The sequence below is a fragment of the Zosterops lateralis genome (genome assembly GCF_965231275.1).
Source record: "Zosterops lateralis genome assembly, chromosome: 17".
Lineage (NCBI taxonomy): Eukaryota > Metazoa > Chordata > Aves > Passeriformes > Zosteropidae > Zosterops > Zosterops lateralis.
The window spans coordinates 9,887,386-9,910,716 of record NC_139777.1 but is presented as its reverse complement, the minus strand read 5'-3'; the positions used below and the strand labels follow the sequence as shown (position 1 = coordinate 9,910,716).

General features: G+C 56.7%; 1 protein-coding gene across 8 annotated transcripts in view; it reads left to right on the top strand.

Moving 5' to 3' along the window:
* OSBP2 (oxysterol binding protein 2) overlaps positions 1 to 20,045 on the top strand; it is a 94,026-nt gene extending 73,981 nt beyond the window's left edge. For 5 of the 8 annotated variants that reach the window (XM_083874255.1, XM_083874254.1, XM_083874252.1 and 2 more), the window contains 11 exons: positions 4,293 to 4,491; positions 6,181 to 6,301; positions 7,200 to 7,266; positions 7,604 to 7,771; positions 11,099 to 11,344; positions 13,768 to 13,888; positions 14,543 to 14,646; positions 14,925 to 15,020; positions 15,364 to 15,548; positions 16,431 to 16,651; positions 17,092 to 20,045. In XM_083874255.1, coding sequence (XP_083730381.1) covers positions 4,293 to 4,491; positions 6,181 to 6,301; positions 7,200 to 7,266; positions 7,604 to 7,771; positions 11,099 to 11,344; positions 13,768 to 13,888; positions 14,543 to 14,646; positions 14,925 to 15,020; positions 15,364 to 15,548; positions 16,431 to 16,651; positions 17,092 to 17,234 — 1,671 coding nt within the window. In that variant the 3' untranslated portion in view covers positions 17,235 to 20,045. The remainder of the gene's footprint in view (positions 1 to 4,292; positions 4,492 to 6,180; positions 6,302 to 7,199; positions 7,267 to 7,603; positions 7,772 to 11,098; positions 11,345 to 13,767; positions 13,889 to 14,542; positions 14,647 to 14,924; positions 15,021 to 15,363; positions 15,549 to 16,430; positions 16,652 to 17,091) is intronic. The other 3 variants (XM_083874256.1, XM_083874253.1, XM_083874251.1) reach the window with 1 other exon arrangement.
* Positions 20,046 to 23,331: the final 3,286 nt, after the last annotated feature.

The window sequence follows — 23,331 nt, the reverse complement described above, 5'->3', positions numbered from 1 at the left end:
GGCTGCACATGGATGGAGTTTGCTTTTATCTCTGGTCACTAGTGACCTGTCAGCCTGGCTGCTGCTCTCCAACCCCATTTGTGCTGTGATGCTGCTGAGGCAGAACAGCCTTTGGAACTTTAGGATTTGATCCAGCACCATCCCTGGGGCAAAATCCAGGTCATGTTCTGTCACCTCCTGTACCTGCTGCCCCTCTGTGAGTGGGAGGCAGCAGTTTGGATGCTGTGAAGGATAAACCCAGTCTCCTGATGGGGTGAGGAGCACGTGGGGATGGGCACACATCCTCTGCCCTTTCCCCTTCTCTGCTCTCCAGAGGGTGGATCTTGAGAGAGCTTTGAGAAGGGTGGTGCCTCCCAAGGCTGTACCTTCATGCCTTCGACTCCTCAGCCCTACAGCTCAGTGGGGAATCACTCTTCCTGCACTTTCATCCATCAGTCTGGGCTCTGTGCTCTCCTTTGGGTGCGTTCCTCAGGGAGCCTCTTCCCTCTGTCCCTGTGCCAGCCTTGTGTGAATTTGTGGCTGTGTCTTGCCGACATCCCCAAGCAAGTTCAGCTGGAACTAAATTTAGCCACCTCTCCATGAGAATTTTATAAGCTGGATTTCGAGGTGTTGCTCCTGCTCAGTGGCTGGGATTGTTTGTACCTTGGGAACACCAAGGTGGGGGATTAATGCCAGGAATGAGTGATGAGCTGGGATATTTGTGTCTGAGCTCCTCACCCCAGTGCCCTGCAGCCCTTGTTCCATACAGGGATGAGTTCTGGCTCAGGACTGAGTTCAGTTGACAGAGACTGTGAAAAAATATCCCCTGATCTCTGTTTAGTGCTGCTCCCACCTCCAGTGAGCATCCCTGTGGAACTTGGCACTGTCTGGCTGTAGGGGGTGTAAACCCAAATTAATCACTTCAATTTGCTTGGCTGCTGGTGCCAGCAGTGGGGGCTGAGTTTGGCAGATCCCTCTTGCAGGATATTCTCCCCTCTCCACCCTTGGCATCACTTCTCTCCCCAGGAGCAAACATGATCCTTGTTTGGGTTGATCTGGATCCTTTGATCCAGGTTTGGAACAAGCCATTGTCTGAATTACAGAGGAAGAGGCTGCAGAGAGGGGCCCCTACAGCCTTTCCAAACCAGGGAATAATCCTAGTATGTATCCCAGCTCCTAAACCCACATGGACACCATTGTGGGATGCAGTGTGGACTCTGCATTGTCCTCACCTGCTCCATGGAAGCTCCACAGCCCATGGTGGGATCTGTGGCCTCGTGAGGCCTGTCCTGCTCATCTTTCCAAAACCTCCTCACGCTCTACAATGCTGAGAACCATTCTGGATCACTTGGATTTTTTTTAATATAGCTGTAAATGAAGCCCAGTGGTGGAGATTTCCCTTTGGGATTTAGCATGGAATCCTCCTTGAAGCTTTGGGATGGGGGATTCCGAGGTGTTACCTGTTGTTTTTCATTAGGATGTTGATTCCCATCAGCTGCTGGAGCAAGTTCTCCTCCCAGCTCCCAGCCCTGCCTCAGTAATTACTTCCTTTCCCCCTAATTCCCTGTTACACCTTCCAGCCCATGGTTAATTGTAGTAGGATAATTACAGGTGATCTCGTTTTAAAGTGCTCAGCCCCTGAGCTGGGAGCAGCCACAGTTCCCACTCTCAGTGCCAGACTGGGCATTTCTCTGCCTGCTGCTTGTGGAGCTGGACCTTTGGAGCAGATAATGAGCTTTGCTGGAGTGGGAAGGTCATGGCCATATCCCATTACTTGCCCTGGTTTCACCCTCTTAGCCCAGTGCATCCATGGGACACACGGAGCCAGTGGCTGGTCTGGGATGGTGTCACTGGGATGGGCCAGGGCAGGGTCCCCATGGGCTTTGGGCCATGGGTGGCTCCAAGAAAGATTTTGGGATGGGGAAAAGCTGAATTGTTTCCAGAGGAGGAGGTGAAACACAGCCCTGAAAATGTGGAGTCTGGTCTGGCCCTCTGAGGGCATCAAGTCCAGCTGTACCCCCAGCACTGCCAAGGCCACCACTGACCATTGTCCCCAAGTGCCACATCCACATGGCTGTTAAATCCCTCCAGGGATGGGGACACCAGCACTGCCCTGGGCAGCTGTGTCACCCTGACCACCCTTTCCATGAAGAAATATTCCCAATATCCACCCTGAGCCTCCCCTGGCCCAGGCTGAGGCCGTTCCCTCTCCTCCTGTCCCTGTTCCCTGGGAGCAGAGCCCGACCCCCCCGGCTGTCCCCTCCTGTCAGGGAGTTGTGCAGAGCCACAAGGTCCCCCCTGAGCCTCCTTTTCTCCAGGCTGAGCCCCTTTCCCAGCTCCCTCAGCCTCTCCTGGGGCTGCAGCCCCTTCCCCAGCTCTGTTCCCTTCCCTGGACACGCTCCAGCCCCTCCAGGTGTTTCTTTGCCAGGAGGGTCCCAGAGTTGATCCTGGTTTTGAACATGTGTAAGATGGAAGCACAGCCAGGAATTTGTGGGGACAGGACCCTGAGCCCCAGTCCTGCCTTCAGTGGGAAAAGCATCAAGGGTGTGATGGAGGGGACACATGGAGGGTCTCGTCCCTCCATGCTCCAGGTGTAGGTGAAGCAAAACCTTAAAGGAAAAACTTCTTTCCCTGGATGAGTCTCAAATCCTGCTCCTGTCCAAAGGAGAGGTTTGATGAAGAACGGATGAATTGGAGCTTTTCTTGGACAAATCCTGGTAAAATCAGAGTAAGTCATGGAAGCTGAAACCCTGGATCTTCTTGACCAGGAGTTACCTCGATCCTCAGGTGCCACCTGCAGCCCAAATGCTGACTAACCAAGCCAAGAGCTGGATGGATCATCTGTGGACTCCAAATAGCTGGAAACAGAAAATAATCAGGTCCTGGGAATGTTGGAAGTCTGTCAGACATCCAGAACTCTGGTTTTAGTACTTTGGAATAGGTTTGAATTTTCAGCCAGCATTTATGCATTGGGCTTCTTTGGTATGACAAGGAATTGCACAAGCACAGTTAATTTCTCTTCATGCTGCCAGCTCCTGGAGAATTTCCATAAAAATCCTGTTTTCCTACTTTGAAACCTAAGAAGAAGTTCAGTGTGTCGCATCTGGCAGAGATTTGGGGTGGGAGGAGCAGCCCTGGTCCGTGCTCAGCTGCACGTGGGGCTGATGGCAAAGGAGGCAGCGAGGCCACGGAACTCAGGGTTTCATCCAAGATGGAAAATAACCTAAAAATAGAGCTGTGAGGGCTGGGCTGTCCTGTGAGCCCATTGTCTGGGATGAGGCAGTGTGGGACAGCCGGCAGTGTCCCGGTGTCCCAGCCCTGGGCGGATGTCCTGCTCCCGGAAATCTCCTGCTGGACTCTGGCGCAGCTGGGACTGGGTGATGCCAGTCTTGGGGGGCTTTGGGAGGGGGGGTGGTGCCAAGGGGTTCTCCTGCAAGCATGAATTGTGTTGTCCCCTGCCTGGTGGCACAGGATGGGGATGCTGTGTGTACTGCAAGGCTTCACTTGGAGCCTCCCTGAGCCTTCCTTCCATGAGCCCAGCATGTCTGTGGGGTCCTTATGGCTGGGGGTCCCCTGGGCTCATTGGGGAGGGGAATGGGGGGTTCTGGCCATGGTGGGTGTGTTGCAGGGGCCAGGCCAGACCCTGTGCTGTGTCCTGGGCTATGCAGCTCCAGGGAGGAGCTGGGCATCCTGCCTTTCTGCCTCCCTGGAGTACAGGGATTGCTGGCTCCTGGCTTGAGTGGCCCAGAGTAGCTGAGTAGCTGTGGCTGCCCCCTGAATCCCTGGAAGTGTCCAAGGCCAGATTGGATGGGGCTTGGAGCAACCTGGGATAGTGAAAGGTGTCCCTGCCCATGGAACTGGATGATCTTTAGGTCTCTTCCAGCCCAAACCATTCTGTGATTCTATGATCCTCTCCTGTCTATGGCTGTCACCCCAGGGACCACTATCCCATCCAGCTTCTTACTTGCTGAATTTGGGAATGAAGGTGCCACTCAAGACCTCCGTGCTTGGCTGAGGGCTGTGAGGGCCCAGCCTGGGCTCCTGAGGACCACAGGGGGGTCAGGGATGGGGACAGGGACAGGCTGTGGGCAGGCTCATGGACAGATGTCTGTGTTGCAGCCCCCTCCTTGGGGATGGTTCAGCTTTGGATGCCGGAGCTGAGCTGTGGTTGTGGGGAATGAGCAAAGCTCTGGGAGTTGGTAAAACCACTCTCCTGGGAGAGGAGCAGGAGGGGATATTGGGGAAGCAGCTCTGGGGTCACCGTGTGCCGTGACACCTCCCAGCTGAGCTGTCCCTGTCCCTTCCTGCCGCAGGCCTGCCGCGATTTCCTGGACTTAGCTGAGAGCCACAGCCGGAAATGGCAGCGCCTGCTGCAGCATGAGCGGGAGCAGCGGATCCGCTTGGAGGAGACCATCGAGCAGTTAGCCAAGCAGCACAACAGCTTGGAGAGAGCCTGCCGTGGGGCGCCCGGCCTGGCCTCGGGCACCGCCAGCATCTCCAGCACCGCCAAGGGTGAGCCGGGATGGGACAGGGCTGCTCGGGGTCCCTGGGATGGGACAGGGCTGGTCGGGATCCCCGGGATGGGACAGGGCTGGTCGGGATCCCTGGGATGGGACAGGGCTGCTCAGGGATCCCCAGGATGGGACAGGGCTGGTCGGGATCCCCGGGATGGGACAGGGCTGCTGGGGATCCCCGGGATGGGACAGGGCTGCTGGGGATCCCCGGGATGGGACAGGGCTGCTCAGGGACTCCCAGCATGAACTGGGGTGTTCCACTCAGGGACCCCCAGGATGGGGCACAGCTGTTTGGGGTCCCCTGGGATGGCACAGGGCTGTTCAGGCACCTCTGGGATGGATCAGGGCATTCTGCCTGGCTGCTCCCAGTGAGTTGCCAGCAATGGGAAGGATGCCCAAGGCAATGCCCTGTATCCCCATGGTATTTTTTTAAATGGATCCCATTACACCATAATTATTCCTAATTGGTCTTGCTCAGGGACTTGGATGTCCCCAAGATTCACATGTGAGAGAGGGCTGTGTCCCTAGCTCACTGATGATACTCCAAGCTATTTTGGGAGCTTTAACCCTTATGGTGGGCACATCTCTGTGTGCTGGAGGGCAGCCATGGCACTGGGAAAAGACTCAGGGTCCCTGGCACTGCTGAGTTGGCTGCTGGGAGTGGCAGTGGAATAGCCAGGACTCATTTGCAATAAGATCCAACAGCTTTGCAGATTCTTGCCAAATGTCCTTCCCCCAGGGAAGCATTAGTTACAGCCACAAAAACTGCTAATAGTGCCGGGTCTTACTTTTAAAGGAAAAATAGACCCGAGGGAGAGAGCAGTGGCTGGTAGAGGGGGCTGATGTTGGTGCCAGGCACTGCCCTTGTTCCTCTGTGGCCTCAGGGGAAGTTTAGTTTGGATATTGGGGAATATTTCTTAATGGAAAGGGTTGTCCAGCCGTATCCCCGTCCCTGGAGGGATTTAACAGCTGTATGGATGTGGCACCTGGGGACATGAGGTCTGGGCAATGCTGAGGGAATGGCTGGGCTTGATGTCCTCAGAGGGCTTTTCCAGCCTGGACAATTCTGAGGTGCAGCTGGGGAGGGCAGGGTGGAAATCGCTGCAGGGACAGGCACAGATCTCCCTGAGGTGGTGACCCTGCTCCTCCCGAGGGTGAGAGTGAGGCAGGGAATGGGATTGCCCGGGATGGGGTAGGAGCAGGGAAGCTGCGCAGGGACTCTGCAGGCAGCGCTTGCTCTGGGCGTCACAGCCATCGATCCCTCCCACGGAAGCGGAGGAATGTTTGGAAATGCGGGGCCGGGAAACCTCTCTGAGCATCACCTGAAACACGTGACTTTTTTTCCTGCTTTAATCCAAACCGGATTTCCCGGCGGACAGACGGGGCGGTGCTGGAGCGGAGCCACATCAGACGCGGGCTGGGCACACCCGTGTCACCCTCGGGCAGCCTGGGGGCATTTTCGGGGGTGCTCTGGAGCATGGCAGGGTCGCCTTGTGTGCCTGGGTTGGGGAGCAGGGCACATTCCTGCTTTTAGGAGCCGGGAATCGGTACAGCATCCTCGGGGTGTGGAGCAGGAGGCACAGGAGGGGTCAGGCTGTGCAGGGAGGGGACACAGTGGGGACAGATCCCGCGGGGTGGGCTCTGGAGGGGACCAGCAGCCCGGGATGTCTCACAGCCTCTGTTCCAGCAGGGAGTGTGCAGTCTGCCAAAGGAGAGGCCAGTGATGAAGATGAGGAGACAGAGTACTTCGATGCCATGGAGGACGCACCAGCTTTTATCACTGTAACTGCAGACCCCAAGCACCACAGGTACCACCCCCAGCCTGCCTGGGAGTTCGGGAGGGGCTGGGAAGGGCCAGTTTTCCTGCAGCAGTCCCTCCCACGGGGTCACCCTGTGGGTATGTCCTCCAGAACTTTCCCAGCCTCTGTCCAGGGGTCCATCCAGCATCCAGCTGCTCCTGCATTCCTGGAGCAAGGCTAAGGATGGCACCCCATTGTAGTGAAGCAGGTGAGGAAGGGCAGGTGTCAGCTGATGCTGTGGGAGACCTGAGTCCTCTGCCCCACACTGATGGGAGCAGGGACTTGGAGGGAAATCCCTCAGAGTGTTGGGCAGAGGTAGGGAGCACAATGCCTTGACAGGATCATGAAATCATGGCATGGGTAGGGCTGGAAGGAGCCTTAAAGCTCCTCTCATTCCCCCCCTGCCATGGGCAGGGACACCTTCCACTATCCCAGGTTTTTCCAAGCCCTGTACAGCCTGGCCTTGGACACTACCAGGGATCCAGGGGCAGCCACAGCTGCTCTGGGCACCCTGTGCCAGGGCCTGCCCACCCTCCCAGGGAACAATTCCTTCCCAGTATCCCATCAAACTCTGCCCTCTGTCTGCTGTCACCTACTCTTACTCTTCCATGGACACCTGGGCTGGAGGAACCTGTGGTCTGACCCACGGTGACATCACTTGGCTTGGTGACAAAAGCAGAATCTCTGTGCCCCCGGGTCTGGGGCTGAGAATCCCTTCTTGAGCATCCTGTCTTTAGAATCCCCTCCTAACAGCTGTGCACAGCCTCTGTCAGCCCTCATCCTTCCTGGCAGTCCCGTGGGGTGGTGCAGGGAGGTGCTCTGGTGATGCTGCACCAGCCCTGGGTGTTCTGTGCCCTGTGCTGTGCTCTCACAGGTAAGCTGTTGAACTGTTGTTTCCTTCCCACAGGCGTTCAGGCAGCAACCTGAGCGGGGCCAGCGAGGGCCACCCCGAGGACTGGAACCTGGAGGACAGTGTGAGTTGGTTGGGCAGAGTGGGAGGGATGGTCCTGGTGGGGTGAAACCAGGGGAGAGGGGATGGCTGTGAGGGACCCTCCATCTGGGTCCAGATGCTGTGTGGTGGTTCCTCTGTGAGTCACGGGTGAGGGACAGATGTCAGAGTCATCAGCATCCTAAGCATTCTCCTGAGAGAAGCAGGAAGGTGTTGGGGGACAATTGTACCCATATTTCTCTGGAGAACAGGCTTCCAGCAATGCTTCTCAGGTGTCTCCTGACCTGTGGTTGCTGTTCTTGGGAGCTGCTGGGTCTGGCTGGGTCCAGCTTATACCTGAGTTCCTTATGTTGCTTCCACAGGTCTTTGAGAGCTCCAATCAAAGCAGCTACAATGAGTCCACAGGCAAAGATCTCCTGCCGAGGAAAAGGAGACGGTCTCGCATTCCTGACAAGCCCAACTACAGCCTTAACCTCTGGAGCATCATGAAGAACTGCATTGGCAAAGAGCTCTCCAAGATCCCCATGCCCGTGAGTCCCAGTGTCCCTGCAGCCAGGGCTGGCTCTGGGCTCTGCACAGAGTTTGGGTCACAGCTCTGGATGGTCCTGCCAGTGCTGTGGTGGCACAGCAGCCCCAAACAGGGACAGGAGATTGTCTCCAGAGACTGGATTTTGTGCTGGCAGAGCCCTCTGCAAATGCTGCATGCTTATCATGGAATGGTTTGGGTGAGAAGGGACCTTAAATCCCATCTAGTCCCACCCGTGCCATGGTCAGAGACACCTCCCACTGTCCCAGGCTGCTCCAAGCCCCAATGTCCAACCTGGCCTTGGACACTGCCAGGGATCCAGGGGCAGCCACAGCTGCTCTGGGCACCCTGTGCCAGGGCCTGTCCACCCTCCCAGGGAACAATTCCTGCCCAATATCCCATCCAGCCCTGCCCTCTGGCAGTGGGAAGCCATTTCCTGTGTCCTGTCCCTCCATCCTTTGTCCCCAGTCCCTCTCCAGCTCTCCTGGAGCCCCTTTGGGCCCTGGCAGGGGCTCTGAGCTCTCCCTGGAGCCTTCTGTTCTCCAGGTGAGCACCCCCAACTCTCCCAGCCTGGCTCCAGCCCTGGGAGCATCTCGGTGGCCTCCTCTTGACTTGCTCCAGCACATCTTTGCTCCAGGGGAGGCTGGAGCAGAGGGGACATTGCCTGAGTGTCCTCTGCAAATCCAGCTGTTGCAGAGGGATAGAGGGAAGCAGGACACTGTGAATCCCTGAGGATTCATGAAGAAGGGACCTTGTTGCTGGTGATGTTTTCCCCAGTGTGATCCAGGACAGGACACTCAGGGCTCAGCCCCATCTGCACCAACCACGGCAGGGCTGGGTTCCACCCTGGGGGCTCAGAGAGCCTTTTCCTTACAGAGAGCAGTTTGTTGATGAAAGAGATGCTGGGGGCAAATTTGGGGTGCTGCTGGTTCAGCCCTGGGAGCAAAGGCTCCCTGTAATGGCCTGAAAGGGTTTGCTGGGGGGGGCCTGTGTGGAACAGTCCCTCACATGAGCTGCACAGAGCTGTATTCATGGTCCACCCTCTGTTGGGTAAAGAGCAAGGAGCACATTCCAGAGGCTGGGATGCTGAATTAGCTTTGTTTTGTCTCTGCAAACAGAGAGTGAGGGCTCAGAGCTCTGGCTGATAGTGATGAGCTGTCACTTCCTTGTGCTATTTGCAGCTGGGATGGACAGCCCAGCACCATCCAGTTCTGCAGCAGCAGCAGATCAGGGTGTGATGGACATAGGAATGAGCTCAGGATGTGAAATCCCAGCAGCTGCTGGTGCCTGGAGAGAGGAATTCCTACTTCTCCTGTCAATCAAATTATCCTGGGAGCTGCATGAGTCCAAAGGTGAGGGAAGAGAGGAGGTTTAGATTAAATACAAGAAGAAATTGTTCCCCATGAGGGTCTGAGGCCCTGGCACAGGGTGCCCAGAGCAGCTGTGGCTGCCCCTGGATCCCTGGCAGAATTCAAGGTCAGACTGGACATTGAGACTTGGAGCAGCCTGGGACAGTGGGAGGTGTCCCTGCCCATGGCAGGGATGAGACTGATGGGATTTAATGTCCCTTCCCACCCAAATCATTCTGGGATTATATGAAGTCTTGATCCCACAGTCACTAGGAAATGAGGAGGGTCCTGGCGGAGATGCCCCAGGATCCACCCCACAAGCTCAGCTGCATGTGGACATTTTTTAGGGAGATTCCTGATGAATTAAGAGCATTCCTGAGATTCTCTGAGGTCTCCTGAGATCCATCCCCTTGCTGGGGATATGATGGGCTGAGCAACCTCTTGTGCAAACAGCTCCTTGCTTTTCCCTCTGAATGAACAATCCTGCAGCACTGAAAAGGAGGAAAAGAGTTTTAGGAGTCTGGAATTTGGGTGGATTCATCTTCTTCCCCTATGAAAGGGTTTTGCTCCCTGTTTTCTGAGCAGTGCTGAGGATGCAGCTGCTGGTTTTGTTCTCTGTATCTCTCACGAGAATTATCCCAAGTGATTTGCTCTTTATGTGGATTTGATGCTGCTCTTTCTCCCCAGCTCTCTCTTTCTCTGATGCTGTAAGAACCCTGCCACTTTACAGGCTAAATCCCTGAGTGGAGAATCTAAAAAAAGCTAAATCCTCGAATCTGGAGTTTGTTTTTTCTACTATGAAATATTTAACTTGGCTTAGAGAAGTGGTTCTTCAGCCATCTGGTCCTCTTAAAATATATTTCTTTGTTTTGAAATGAAGCTAAAAAGGCAAAAGACCTTTCGTGGCTCTGTCTTGCTTTCAATTATTTTTTAATTTCAGTATTTTCAGAGTGAAAAATAGGGGTATTGTCCTGGGACTGGAGTCCCAGGAGCTGGGAGACCCCACAATGGGGCTTTTCCAGGTTTTCTGGGCAGTTGGCTCACCTGGCACAGGGATGGCTTTCCCAGGATGTGATGAAGGGAGCAGCACATCCCTGTCCTGTGGGATGCTGGCTGGGAGGCAGCAGGGGGCTGAGCTTGTAGTTGAGGCTCATTTTGGGGACAGGGTGATAACCTGGGGTGATCCCTGATGATCCCACAGGGCTGTTGGCTCCCCCACACCCCAAACCTTGGTGCTGCCTGGCACAGAGCAGGGAGCAAAACACATATTCCCTTTCCTTTGGGCTTGGTGGTGCCTCTTGGAGATCTCACCTGGTTTCTCAACCTGTTGGGAAAGATGGGACAGGAAGGGCTTGCGAATATGATTGCCTCGTAAGAAATACTGGAGATGTAAAACCTGTGAGTGAAATAGAAATGAAGGGCAGCTTTGAGATGTGATCATGGCAGGCAGGAAGATGGTGAATAGCTAGAGATGGGTTGAAGGACAGAAAACAGAAGGACCCAAGAATGTAACCCCTCTCCACCCTGCCAAGGTGTCAGGGAAAAGGTGGATAAGTAAAGTAGTCTTTAGAGTTTGGAATATAGGATGATATGGTAATATAGTAGTTCTCATAGGCTGCATGCAAAGTTTGTAGGTTTTGTATCTTGCACTGGTTGGTCACTGTAAATTAGAATGTTCAACACAAAAAGAGATATAATGGATTATAATAAGGTCCTCGCTCTCTGACCCCTGCACTCTTCTTGCCTCTCTTACCCCTCTTAGTGCTCTTAGCTCTTCTACCTCCCTTACCTCAGACCCTCTCTCTCTCCCTTTCTCTTTGGGGCTTCCCTTTAGCTGAGGCTGGTGGCTGAAGGCAAAGCCCTTTTTACCCACGACCCTTGCAATAAAACCACGTGTTTCTAGAATATCTCAGGTCTGCAGATTTCCTTCTCCCTGCCGTCCAGGGATGCTCCTACATCAACCCTGCCTTGTTCCCCTGCAGGTAAACTTCAATGAGCCCCTGTCCATGCTGCAGCGGCTCACGGAGGACCTGGAGTACCACGAGCTGCTGGACAAGGCAGTGAAGTGTGAGAGCTCCACGGAGCAGATGTGCTTTGTGGCCGCCTTCTCCGTGTCCTCCTACTCCACCACTGTGCACCGCACTGCAAAGCCATTCAACCCCCTCCTGGGGGAGACCTACGAGCTGGACCGCCTGGAGGAGCTGGGATTCCGATCCCTCTGTGAGCAGGTGAGGCTCCCTGGGCTCGTCCTGGGGCTCCTGTGCTGCTGGGGGGCAGCCAGCACCTTCCTGAGCCTCATGTGGGCTCTTCTCCCAGAAATGGTGTGGGGACAGGGTGGTGGAGTGCCCACCCCTGGAGGTGTCCAAGGAAGGACTGGACATGGCACTCCATGCTCTGTGCTGGGTGACAAGGTGGGGATGGGTCACAGGTTTGGCTGGGTTGGCTTGGCCCCTTGTCCCCACCTTTGGAGCAGTTGCTGCAGTGGTGCCAAGTTCTGCCACCAGCTCCTCGCAGGACACGCAGAAACAGGCAAAGCCCTCCCTGCCAGTGGGTGCCCAAACTTGTCAGACATGTGTGGAGTGCTGGCTTGAAGCAGGACAGCACCTCCTGTCAAATCCCACCCCACCCTCACCTTCCTGAGGTCCAGTTGGAACTTCTGGGTGGATTTGTCAGCCTCATCCCAGCTGTGGTGCCAAGCCCAGGGCTGCCTGTCCCCCCTGGATACTTCTGACCACATCTCTCCCCTGAGTGCAACATTCCTGAACACTTTCACCTCCCTTTTCTCTACACTCCATCCTCTGTCCCTGTTCCCTCCCAGATAAATAACCTGCCTGGAATTACTTTCTCCAGTTGGTCCCAGTTTTCCTCTGTTTGTACCCAGATTTGATATTCCTGACCAATTCCAGATGCCTTTCCCACTGCTCTGAATTTTCCTTGGATGTTGCCTGTGCTGCTCAGCCTGCCAACACGCCCAGCCAAGCAGTGATAATCCAGTGCCTGAAATCCAGTTATCCAAATAGGATTTCCTGCTGCTGGTGACTGGGATTTAATGGCGAGGCCTTGGCCCTGCCTGTGTGTGTAATCCAGAGCTCAGGGCGCTCAGCCTGTAATTACAGCAGGGAAATCATCCTGGAGCTCTGGGGATCGATGGGTGCTGGTGCTGGATGCCTGTGCCAGGCTGTGCCACCAGCTGAGGGCCTGTCTGAGGACACATCCCTCTGCCTGGGATATTCCTGCTCCTACCTTTGTTTTGGGCAGCTTTTTTTCCAGGGCAGGGCCATGTGAGTACCATCCTCTAACAAGTCACTCTCAGAATGCTGTGTCTGCTTTTCCAGCCTGATGTGTATGTGAGGGAAAAGCCAAAGTCTTGCTGTGTATTTTGGACAACTTGTGGGCCTGTGTCCTCTGGGATTACCCAGGTGCTGTTCCCATGGCTCTCAGCCAGGACCCCAGGAAAGCAGGGCTGTGTCCTGGGATCACAAAACAGCAGGATCTCTCAGTGATGGTTGTTCAAGTGAAGATTTCATGGATCATGGTTTGAAATGAGCCTTAGCAAATCTTGGGAGGATCCTGGTGTGTCTCCCTTTGCTGCCAGGGCAGTGCATGGGGCTCTCCCTGATGCCCAGGAGGAGACTGGGTTGTCCAGAGCCTGGAGTGTGCTTAGTGCTGGGCTGGTGTGGAGCTGGTGTCCATCTCAGTGCTGAGCTGGTGTGGAGCTGGTGCCCATCTCAGTGCTGGGCTGGTGTGGAGCTGGTGTCCATCTCAGTGCTGAGCTGGTGTGGAGCTGTGTGCTGAGCTGGTGTCCATCTCAGTGCTGAGCTGGTGTGGAGCTGTGTGCTGAGCTGGTGCCCATCTCAGTGCTGGGCTGGTGTGGAGCTGGTGCCCATCTCAGTGCTGGGCTGGTATGGAGCTGTCACCTCTCTGAGCCCTCAGCTGGGCTCTGCGGTGGCCGTGTGTATCACTATGCTTTTTAGATGATGGAGCTGCTGCCTATATCCCAGTCAGCATCTCCTGTGGAAAAGCCACTTGTGGGGAATTCAGGCAGAGCAGCCAGGCTCACACATCACACGCCACGGCTAAGCTCAGCAGAGAGGCAAGAAGGGCTTTGGTATGATTCAGTTCCAGCGAGGTTTATTCCTGGCACTGAAGGGAGATCAGGGACAAAGACCTGGCTGTGTGCTGTGCACAAGCCTAAATAGGGGTCAGGAACCAATGGTCTGAGGGCACGGGGGCAGTACAAGGGGCAGGCAAAGGTCAGTGACCTGTAGGGAAAATGGGGCTGGGCACCCAGGGTACCACAGCCAGTGGGGAAAGGGGAAACCACAGACCCAGGAGTGTGGGGAGAGGAGAGACCAGAGCAGAGCACACTGTGCACAGCACCATGGGGAAGAGCTTTCTTTCAGCCTAGGCAGGAAAGACTCTATGGCAGATCCTTCCAAGGCAGAACCCTGGGAATTCCCCCAAGGGGTTCAAGGGACTCCACAACTCCCCTGTTTTTTCTTACTATGAAGACTTCCCCAATGGATTTCTGCAGACACTTAACTAAGCAGGGAAACATAAGCAAAACAATAAAAACAATGATTACAACCCAGAGAATCCCTTTAACAAAGGATGAAGCCGTGTCCTCACGGGCTGTGTCTCCTGTCCCCAGGTGAGCCACCACCCCCCGGCAGCCGCCCACCACGTGTACTCCAGGCGAGGGTGGACGCTGTGGCAGGAGATCACCATTGCCAGCAAGTTCAGGGGCAAATACCTCTCCATCATGCCACTGGGTAGGTGATGGATCCTGGAATTATCTGGGATTGATGGGCCTTGCAGTGCTCATGCAAAACCCAGCAGTTAGAGAAACTGCTTCCTTAGCCTGTAGGAATTCCTTGGACTCACCTGGGGCTCAGTGAATTCCACCCCAAGTAATTGAGGAGCCCAGATTTGTGCTCCTGATCCAATGATTCATCAATAACATGTCTGCTCTGGAAGTGGAAATTATATCAGCTGCAAAGGCTCTTTTGCTTTGGAAATATCCCGCTTCCCCAGGAATTGATTTCTCCTTCCAGGATATTTAAAGATAACTTGCTGCCTGTTTTAACCCTCTCCCTGCCAGTCAAGTGCAATAAGCTGCCTCCTTCCAGCATTTCATTTTCCTTTTGCCTGTCCCTAGGCTAGGCAGCATTCCCAGAGTGGTGCCAGTGCCTGACTCAACCAGGCAGCACATTTCTGACCTGCTTTTAACATGACTATTTTTGACAGAGGGCAGCAAGAGCTGTAACCTCCCTTTCTGGAGCAGACTGAGGGAGGGATGAATCCAGAGCCAGACCTGGTTGGGGGATGCAGGGAGAGGGATGGCCCTGAGGATGAGCACAGTGGGTGGTGATGGGCTCTGGGGAATATCTGTCCCTGCTGAGCTCAGATTATTGCTCTCTCCACAGGCGCCATCCACCTGGAGTTCCACTCCAGTGGGAATCACTATGTCTGGAGGAAAGTCACCTCCACTGTGCACAACATCATCGTGGGCAAGCTCTGGATTGACCAGGTGGGTGAAGGGACAGGCCCTGCCTGGCTCTGGGGGTCTGGAGGAGCATTGCCCTCCTAGGGCACATGCTCCTGCCATGATGGGAAGCTGTGCTTTCCTGCAGGGATGGGAAAGGCTTCCTGGAGCCTTCTCTGGCTGTCCCCAAGGCCAGCAGGTGGTGGGGGTGGCTGGTGTGAGGGGCAGTCACTGGTGCTGCTGTGCCCAGTGGTGATTGGTACCTGCACTACAACTAACCCTCCTCTGTCTCTCCCTGCTGTGCTTCTGTGTCTTTTATCCAGTCTGGTGAAATAGAGATTGTTAACCATAAGTCCAAAGATAAATGCCAGCTGAAATTTACCCCCTACAGCTACTTCTCCAGGGATGTCCCCCGCAAGGTGAGTGTCCAGCAGGAACTCTGTTCCTTCAGGGGTCAGAGCTGGCTCTTCCAGGCTTGCAGTACCACTGGGATGAGCCCCAGCATGGAGCTGAGGGGCTGGTCAGGCACCTCTAATGTGGCTCACCAGGGAGGGCTGGGTGGCACCTCCCTGTCCCCTAGTTTGGCATTGATGTGCTGGAGCTGCAGCACTGAGATCTGGGAGGGGTTTGGTGGGTTGGACACCCACCTGCAAGGTCAGAGATGTCCCAGGAGACACACCTGCACATCCAGCTGGGTACCTGGAGGCTGTGGGGACCTTCTTGGCGTTCCCAAAGGCCACCAGAGCCATGTCCCCCTGCCAGGTGACAGGAGTGGTGACTGACGCCGATGGCAAAGCCCACTATGTCATGTCGGGCACGTGGGATGAGAAGATGGAGTGCTCCAAGATCGTCCACAGCAGCCATGGCAGCACCAGCACCGAGGGCAAGCAGAAAACTGTCTACCAGACACTGTCCCCAAAGATCCTGTGGAGGAAGTACCCGCTCCCGTGAGTCCCCTGGGACAGCAGGATTGGGATGGGGGTGGCATTTCCCAGAGCCTTGTGGAATGGGAGGCTCCGGTGCTCAGGCCTGAGGACATGTGGAACTTGTGGGGCTGAGTGGCTTTTTCTGAGGCGGGAGAATAGGCCCCTCCAAGGGGAGGGTGGCTTTGGGGACTCTTGTGGGTGGGTTTGGGGCACTTGTGGGGGCTGGTTGGGTTTTTGGGGCTGTGGGCTCTGGCAGAGAGGACTGTTGGCTGCTTCACGTTGCTGGTTATCATGTCCCTGGCCATCATGTCCCGCCAGTCACTTTGTCCCTCTGGAGACCACTCCTCCCTTGGCTGTTGTGACCACAGCAGGGCTGGGCTCAAATCAGTCTGAGCTCTGGGAGCACCAACAGACAGTCCCTGCACTGGGGATATTCTCTTGGCTTGGGGACTGCCCTGGGCGGCCTGTTCCGATGCCTGACCACCCTTTCCAAGAAGGAATTTTCCCTAATGTCCAGTCCAAAACTGCTGTGGTACAATTTGAGGCCATTCTCATCCCATCCCCTATTCCCTGGGAGCAGAGCCCAACCCCCCCCAGCTGTCCCCTCCTGTCAGGGAGTTGTGCAGAGCCACAAGGTCCCTCCTGAGCCTCCTTTTCTCCAGGCTGAGCCCCTTGCCCAGCTCCCTCAGCCTCTCCTGGGGCTGCAGCCCCTTCCCCAGCTCTGTTCCCTTCCCTGGACACGCTCCAGCCCCTCCAGGTCTCTCTTGCCAGGAGGGTCCCAGAGCTGCCCCAGCCCTGGAGGTGCCCCAGCAGTGCCAGCACAGCAGGAGTGGATCAGTGGGGCTGGGGGGCTGTGCCTGAGGTATCCCCAGTCCCCATCCTGACCAGGCTCTCTGGCTCCAGGGAGAACGCAGAGAACATGTATTTCTTCTCGGAGCTGGCGCTGACGCTGAATGAGCCCGAGGAGCGTGTGGCGCCCACGGACAGCCGGCTGCGCCCCGACCAGCGGCTGATGGAGAGCGGCCGCTGGGACGAGGCCAATGTGGAGAAGCAGAGGCTGGAGGAGAAGCAGAGAGCCGTGCGCCGGCGCAGGGAGGCCGAGGCCGTGGAGGCCCTGGAGGAAGGTGAGGTGCTTTGCATGGTTCAGGATGCAGGGACTGTGCTGCCCCTGCTGTGGGATGGTTGTGGAGGATGGACCCTGCAAGGGGAGAGCAGCTCTGGGGGACCCTCGTGGGTGGGTTTGGGACACTTGTGGGACCCTTGTGGGTGGGTTTGGGACACTTGTGGGGGCTGGTTGAGTTTTTGGGGCTGTGGGCTCTGGTAGGGAGGGCTGTTGGCTGCTTTGCCATGCTGATTATCGTGTCCCTGGCCATCATGTCCCACCAGTCACTTTGTCCCTCTAGAGATCACTCTACCTTTGGCCCTCATGGCCACAGCACAGCTGGGCTCAAATCAGTCTTATCTCTGGGAGCACCAACAGACAGGCAGTCCTGGCTCTTGGGGCAGCTGTGGGGTTGTGGGGTTGTGGATGGAGAAGCCCCTGACCCCTGTTCTGCCCATCCAGGGAAGGAATACGAGGGGTACATCCCGCTGTGGTTCGAGCGCAAGGTGGACGCCGTCACCGGGGAGCTGATCTGTGTCTACAAGGGCGGCTACTGGGAGGCCAAGGACAAGCAGGACTGGAGCGTGTGCCCCGACATCTTCTGAGCCCCCCAGTGAGCCCTGGGACACGGGCACAGCCCGAGGGACAGCCAGGACCCGCCGGCAGCGTCCCGCCAGGCTGACAGAGTCAATACATGCAGAGATCCAAACAGGGATTCCAAACCTATTTTTTTATGCACTAATAAATAGCTTTTTTTTTTTTTTTTTTTTTTTTTTTTTTTTTTTTTTTTTTTTAATGATGGCTTCTCCAGTGACTGCTTAGGAGTGAGGACACGTGGAGCTGGGTTGAGTTTAGGATGTTCATTGCTGTCAGGAGTTGCTGCCTATATCCTCCAGCGCCTCGGCTCCAGCGGCTGAGACGTCGACTTCCAAAGATGCCTGGGGTGTGGGAATGCCGTGCTTGTGTGAGCTCTTCTCTTTGCCATTTTATTTTTTTTTTTGGGACCCCATTTCTGTGTGGACTTTGTGGAATTATTTTTTTAAAAAAAACAAATCCTGCTCCTGGTTCAGGTTTCCTTCAAAGATGGACATGAACAACTCTGCTTGGAAAGCTGTCCCCAGGAGCCGTGGCGCTTGATCCTGGAGGCTCTTGGTGGTTCCACAGTGCCCAGTCATCCCAGTAACACCAAGTAGGATATTTCAGCTGGTGACTTTGGTGGTTTTGACCTGGATTTTGTTTTTTTCAAGAGTGTTGGAGTTGCTTCCTCACATTCTGATGTGTTCAGGCAAAGCTTGGGCCTGTCTTTATCGTGTGGGAGTGGTTTGAGTGAGGTTTGCTTTGGTTTTCCTGCAACCACATCTTGAGGGCAAGATGGCCTCAGCGAGGCTGGGAATGCCAGGCCCCTGCAGTGAAGAGTTTTATCCCAGTGATGCTCCTGGCTCCGTGTCCCTGCTCCAAATCCCTGCACATGGGGGCTGGGTCTCGATGCCAGCTTTTCCATCCGTATCTCCCTGCTGAGCTGTGCCTGAGGAGCTGGCTGGGAGAGGAAGGAAGAGGTGCCGTGGGGAGAGGAGGGGAGTGGTGCTGCTGGGATGGAGCCTTGGTCGTGCATCTCCCACCCTGTTCAGTCAGACAGGCCTGGCCACAGGCTGAGGGTGGTGGGTCCCTGCATCCCAGCACCTGCTCCTGGCTCACATCCCTCTCCTCCTCATCCTGGGCTCACCCTGCAGCGGCTCCAGTTTGTCAGGGCAGGGAACCCCTTGTCCCCCTCACCCCTCCTGGGTGTCATCACCCTGCCTGGCCCTGGATGCACTGGGAGAAGCGGAGTGAGCACTGCTGGTGACAGGTGAGGACCAGGGGTACTGAAGGGAAGCATGAGGTGGCAGCATCCCAGAGATGGGATCTGCTGGGCCGGGGAGTAGCAGGGACACCTGGAGACCTGCACTGGCCCTGCTAATCCCTGCTGGATCCCATTTTTGCTGTCTCCTCTCCTCTGGCTCTCCATCATATCACACTGACTGAGCTGGGCCCGTCACACCCACGTGGAAGTTAATTAGCAATAACGAACCTTGAGGCAATGGTAACTGGAATATCCAGGCTGCACACGGGACACTTATGCAATCAGGTTCCTCATCCGTCAGTCTCCTCCTGATCAGCTTCCAGCACTTCCATCCCTGTGATCCCCACAGTGTACAGTCCCCACGGCCCCGGATGGCGTCACAGTGGTGCAGGGCAGCCCCCACTGCTCTCAGTGCACCCTTTAATCTTATTTATTTGCTTCTAATTTATACATATATATATATAGAAATATATATAAAATTATTTTGCTTAAATTTCTATGGTACACAATAGATGAAAAATGATGAAGACAGGAGTGTCTGTCTGAGTTTTTACAGCACGAGTACGATTCTCCTCGGCTCGTCCCCGAGCTCGGGTGATAGTGATGGAATGATTCCCATTGCAGGGAAGCGACGGTTTGCTCCAAAGCTGGATCCTGTAGCATGGCAAAGGTGTTCCAGAGACATTCCCATCTGGAAATGATGTGTTTGGGGTTGGAGGAGTGGCGCTAGGGATCCCTGGGAGTGGGATGCTCCAAGCTGCTTCCCGTTGTCCCGAGAGTTGCAGCAGCTGCTCCGGAATGTTCATTCCTTCCTGGAGCTTTGCCCTGGCTCGGGAAAGCTGATCTTAAATGATCCAGCCTGGGATTCAGCCTGTGGAGAGCTGCCCATGTCCCGGCCCCAGGTGTCCTGCCTGGAAGAGGGAGGATGCTCCCCACTGATCCCTGGTGCCGCTGCCTTGGGTTGTGGCAGCACCAAAGTGTCCCGGGGGGTTTGTCCCCCTGGGGGCCTGAGTCAGGTCTGTAAAACAGGCTGAAATGGAGCTCTTCAGAATGCCTTATTTTCCTTTCTGCTGTGTCAATGCAAGTGTCACCTGGGAGCTTGGAGCAGGGAGAAGCTCCAGCACAGGCTGTTCCCAGGCTGGATTGGGGTGTTCCCGGCCAGGGCAGAGCAGGGAGCAGGGTGTTGCTCCCTAAGGGCTGGCACCGAGGGTCCTGCTGGGCTCTGGGGCCCCAAGAGGTTCCCTGTGCTGTGCCCCCATCGCCTCATCCCTCTGGGAACCCCCATCACAGACCCTGCACAGCTCCATGGAGCGTGGGGAGCGCGAGGAGCACCCCAACCCAGAAATCCCCCGGATTTTAGGCTAACGGAAAAAAATTGCTCCATCTTCCAGAGATCATCTTATCAGCAGCACTTAACCAGAGCACCATCTCCTGGTCCTTCTGTTCCTCCTCGAGGATTTTAATGTCATTCCACTGTAAATGCTGTTGAATGTATTTTCTTTTTGAACAATAATATATTGTGAGTGATCCCTCTTCTCCTACACGGAAATAAAACTTGGATTCGGGAGTTTTAAAAGCCGTGGTGCTGAGATGGTCACTGGGTCCCCAGGGCTGCGGGTCCTGGAGGAGCTCTGGGTTTAAGAGGGGACATGGACACGGGGTGGAGGATGGGGAGAGATCCTGGAAGGTGACACAGGGAGGAGAAGATCCAGGGAATGTTGCTCAAAGGAGGAGGTTGCCCAAAGGACAGGGAGGTCCAGGGAAGTGGAGGTTTGGGGAAGGAGGATCTGGGGGGGGAAGTTGCCAAGGTGGTCCAGGGAGGGTGGCCTGAGGGGCAGGAGGGGAGTTGATCCAGGGGACGTTGTCCAAGGCAGGAGGTCCAGGGAGGCAGGAGCATGGAAGGAGATTATCTGGGAGCAAGAGCGAGAAGGAGAAGCAGGGCAGGGTTTGCCCTGGGAGGGCGATGGGCCAGGAGAGGAGATGATGGGAGTGGAGATGTCCCAGGGGGCCTGGCCAAGGGGGAAGATGGTGACCCAGAGGAGGAGGAACAGGGAATGAGGAACAGCGAATGGGGCTCAGGGGAGGTACCCAGGCACGGAGATCCCTGTGGGATGGTGGGGACGAGCCGCCCCAGGGGACGCTGTGCAGGACAGGAGCTGGCCCGGGGGAGCTGGAGGAGGGTCCGGGCAGGCTGAGACTGGTCCCTGCGGGATGTTGCCAGGAGACAGGGACACACAGCCCTGCCCGTCCCGCTCCTGCCTCCTCTCTGCCGGCCCCAGGTGAGTCGGGGCTGCGGTGGGGGAACCCCGGCACTGTGACCCTCCCTGCGCTGGGCACGGCGGTGGCCCCGGGGCCCTGCAGCTCCCGAGTGCGGCTCCAGTGCCGATGTCCTGGTTTTAAAGAAAAACAACCCCCGGCCCCCATCACCCGCTGGCACCGCAGCTCCGGAGGCGGCTGGGCCGGGCAGGGCCGGGCTGGGCTGTGTCTGTCTCAGCCCCTTCACTGAGCCCCGGGCCAGCCCACCTGGAGCAGCACACCTGGACCAGCACACCTGGAGCAGCACACCTGGACCTGCCCACCTGGACCCAGCCCACCTGGATCCAGCACACCTTTGCTCCAGCACCGACGTGCCCCAACCCCTCCCGGGGTGATCCTGCCCTGCCTGGCCCCACCGGAGAACCCCCCTGGGAATTTCTGGCCCAACCCCAAGTGCTTTGAGACCCTGAGCGCTTCTTTCCCCCTCCCTGCAGCCCTGGTTTTCAGGCTCCTGGATCTGGACCCTGCTGATGCCCGGCAAATCCAGGTGTGGGTGTGGGAAGGCGGGTTCCTTTGCGGGCTCCTTTGTGGAGGTGCAGACACAGCACCAGCGCTGGGATGCTCCTGCCTTGTCCCCCCCGGTGAACACATCTGGCCGTGCCCCATTCCCTGTTCCATTCTCTGTTCACTCCCTGCAGCACCCGGGTGTGGCTGTGCCGAGCACTGGTGGCCGCAGGGACGGTGACATCCTCCCCAGCAGTGTCCTGGCATGGCCGGTGAGTGGGGATGGGGCACTTCGGGGCTTTCTCACCTCTGCTTGCCCCCCTCAGCCCCCTCTGCCAGTTCTGCAGAGCAGTGCCTGCCTGGGAATGATGATGAAGCTGGGAAGGGGCTGCAGCCCCAGGAGAGGCTGAGGGAGCTGGGAAAGGGGCTCAGCCTGGAGAAAAGGAGGCTCAGGGGGGACCTTATGGCTCTGCACAACTCCCTGACAGGAGGGGACAGCCGGGGGGGTTGGGCTCTGCTCCCAGGGAACAGGGACAGGACAAGGGGAAACAGCCTCAAGTTGTGCTGGGGAGGTTTTGACTGGATATTAGAGAAAATTTCTTCCTGGGAAGAGCTGACAGCATCCCTGCCCCATCCTGGGTGCTGCCAGCCCTCCCTGGCACTGCCCCCCACCAAGCTCTGCTCTGGGAGCATCAAGGCCAAAAATTACCCTGGTTTAAAAGGAAGATAAGAATAATATTGTGGCTTTTCCTACTGTAAGCAGTTGAGGATCTTACAGAACAGGGTGGGGTGGGTTCAGTGTTGGTGCTTTGGTGCACCCCAAGTGCTCCCTGGTAAGAACAGGAATTCCCAGCCCCTCCAAGGGGGTTCAAATCCAGCAGGATGGGATGGCTCCTTCCCACTGGGGTGGGCTCATGGCTCTGCTGTCCCCCACAGAGCTGGCAGGACGTGGTGCCGGGTGTGCCCAGGGTGACAGCCCTGTCCCACGGGAAGAGGAGCATTCCTGGGCTCAGCTCCCGGGCCCCCAGCCCAGCCCAGGCCACTGCAGCAGCTCCAGCTCCATCTGCACCGAGGACTTTGCTGCCAGCTTTTGGGAGGGGATGGTGGAGCCCCTGCTGTGCCAGCAGGAGCCTGCTGGGCATGTCCCCAGGGAAGGAGCTGGTCCTGGGCAGGATGAGTCCTTGTTCCCCACAGGGAGAAGCCTGGACCTGCGGCCACAGGTGCCCGTGGATCTGGGCAGGGCCCCCAGGCAGGACAGATCTCCACCCCGGAGCAGGAGGGAGAGCCTGGAGTCTCTGGGAGCGAGGATCTCCCGCCTGAGCCGTGTGGGGGTGTCCTGGAGGGTCCCCTGGGCATCCCCCTCTGCCCAGCCAGCCCTGGGCCTCAGGGACCCTCCCCGTGGGGATCTGTTGGCCACAGCCTTGCCTGGGCATTCCTGGAGAACTCCAGGGGTCTCTGCTGGCAGGAGCAGGGCTGGGGCAAGGACTGGCTCTCCTGGGAGCAGCTTTCCCAGGGCCAGCAGTGCCACAACCAGCAGACATCCCACCCTGGGCATGAGGCGACAGGAGCCACCAGCTCTCTGGGGACGTGGAGGGAATGTCACCTTGGCTCTGGATGACACGGACAGGGAAGGAGCAGACAGCAGCAGGAGTGAGCCTGGGCTGGCCTGGGGCACTGGGAGGTGCTGGAGGAGGGTGCAGGGCTGGAACAAGCAGGGGAAGGGACATGGCAGGGCCAAGGACACGGTGACAGGGAGCAGCCCCAGTTGCCTGTGGGGTTTCTGTGGGTTTGTGGGGCCCCCTCCCCCAAATGCCATTTTCCCCACAGGTGCTGGCACAGCTGTGGCAGCCCCCAGGCAATGGGGGTCACCTGTGTCCCCAGGGCTGTGTGGGGACCAGAAAGGGGACCTACCCTGCAAGGTAAAGGCCCGGGCTCTGGGGTTTGGGCTCTGCCACGGGCTCAGCCCCAGCTGGGATGGGATGTATTGTGGGATGGATGCAGGGATTCCCCTGGCTCTGCTTCCTGCTGGGATCTGGGGAGCAGTGGGATGTGGCTGGGACACCAAGCCCTGGTCCTTGTGTCCCACGTGGTGGCCACGGAAA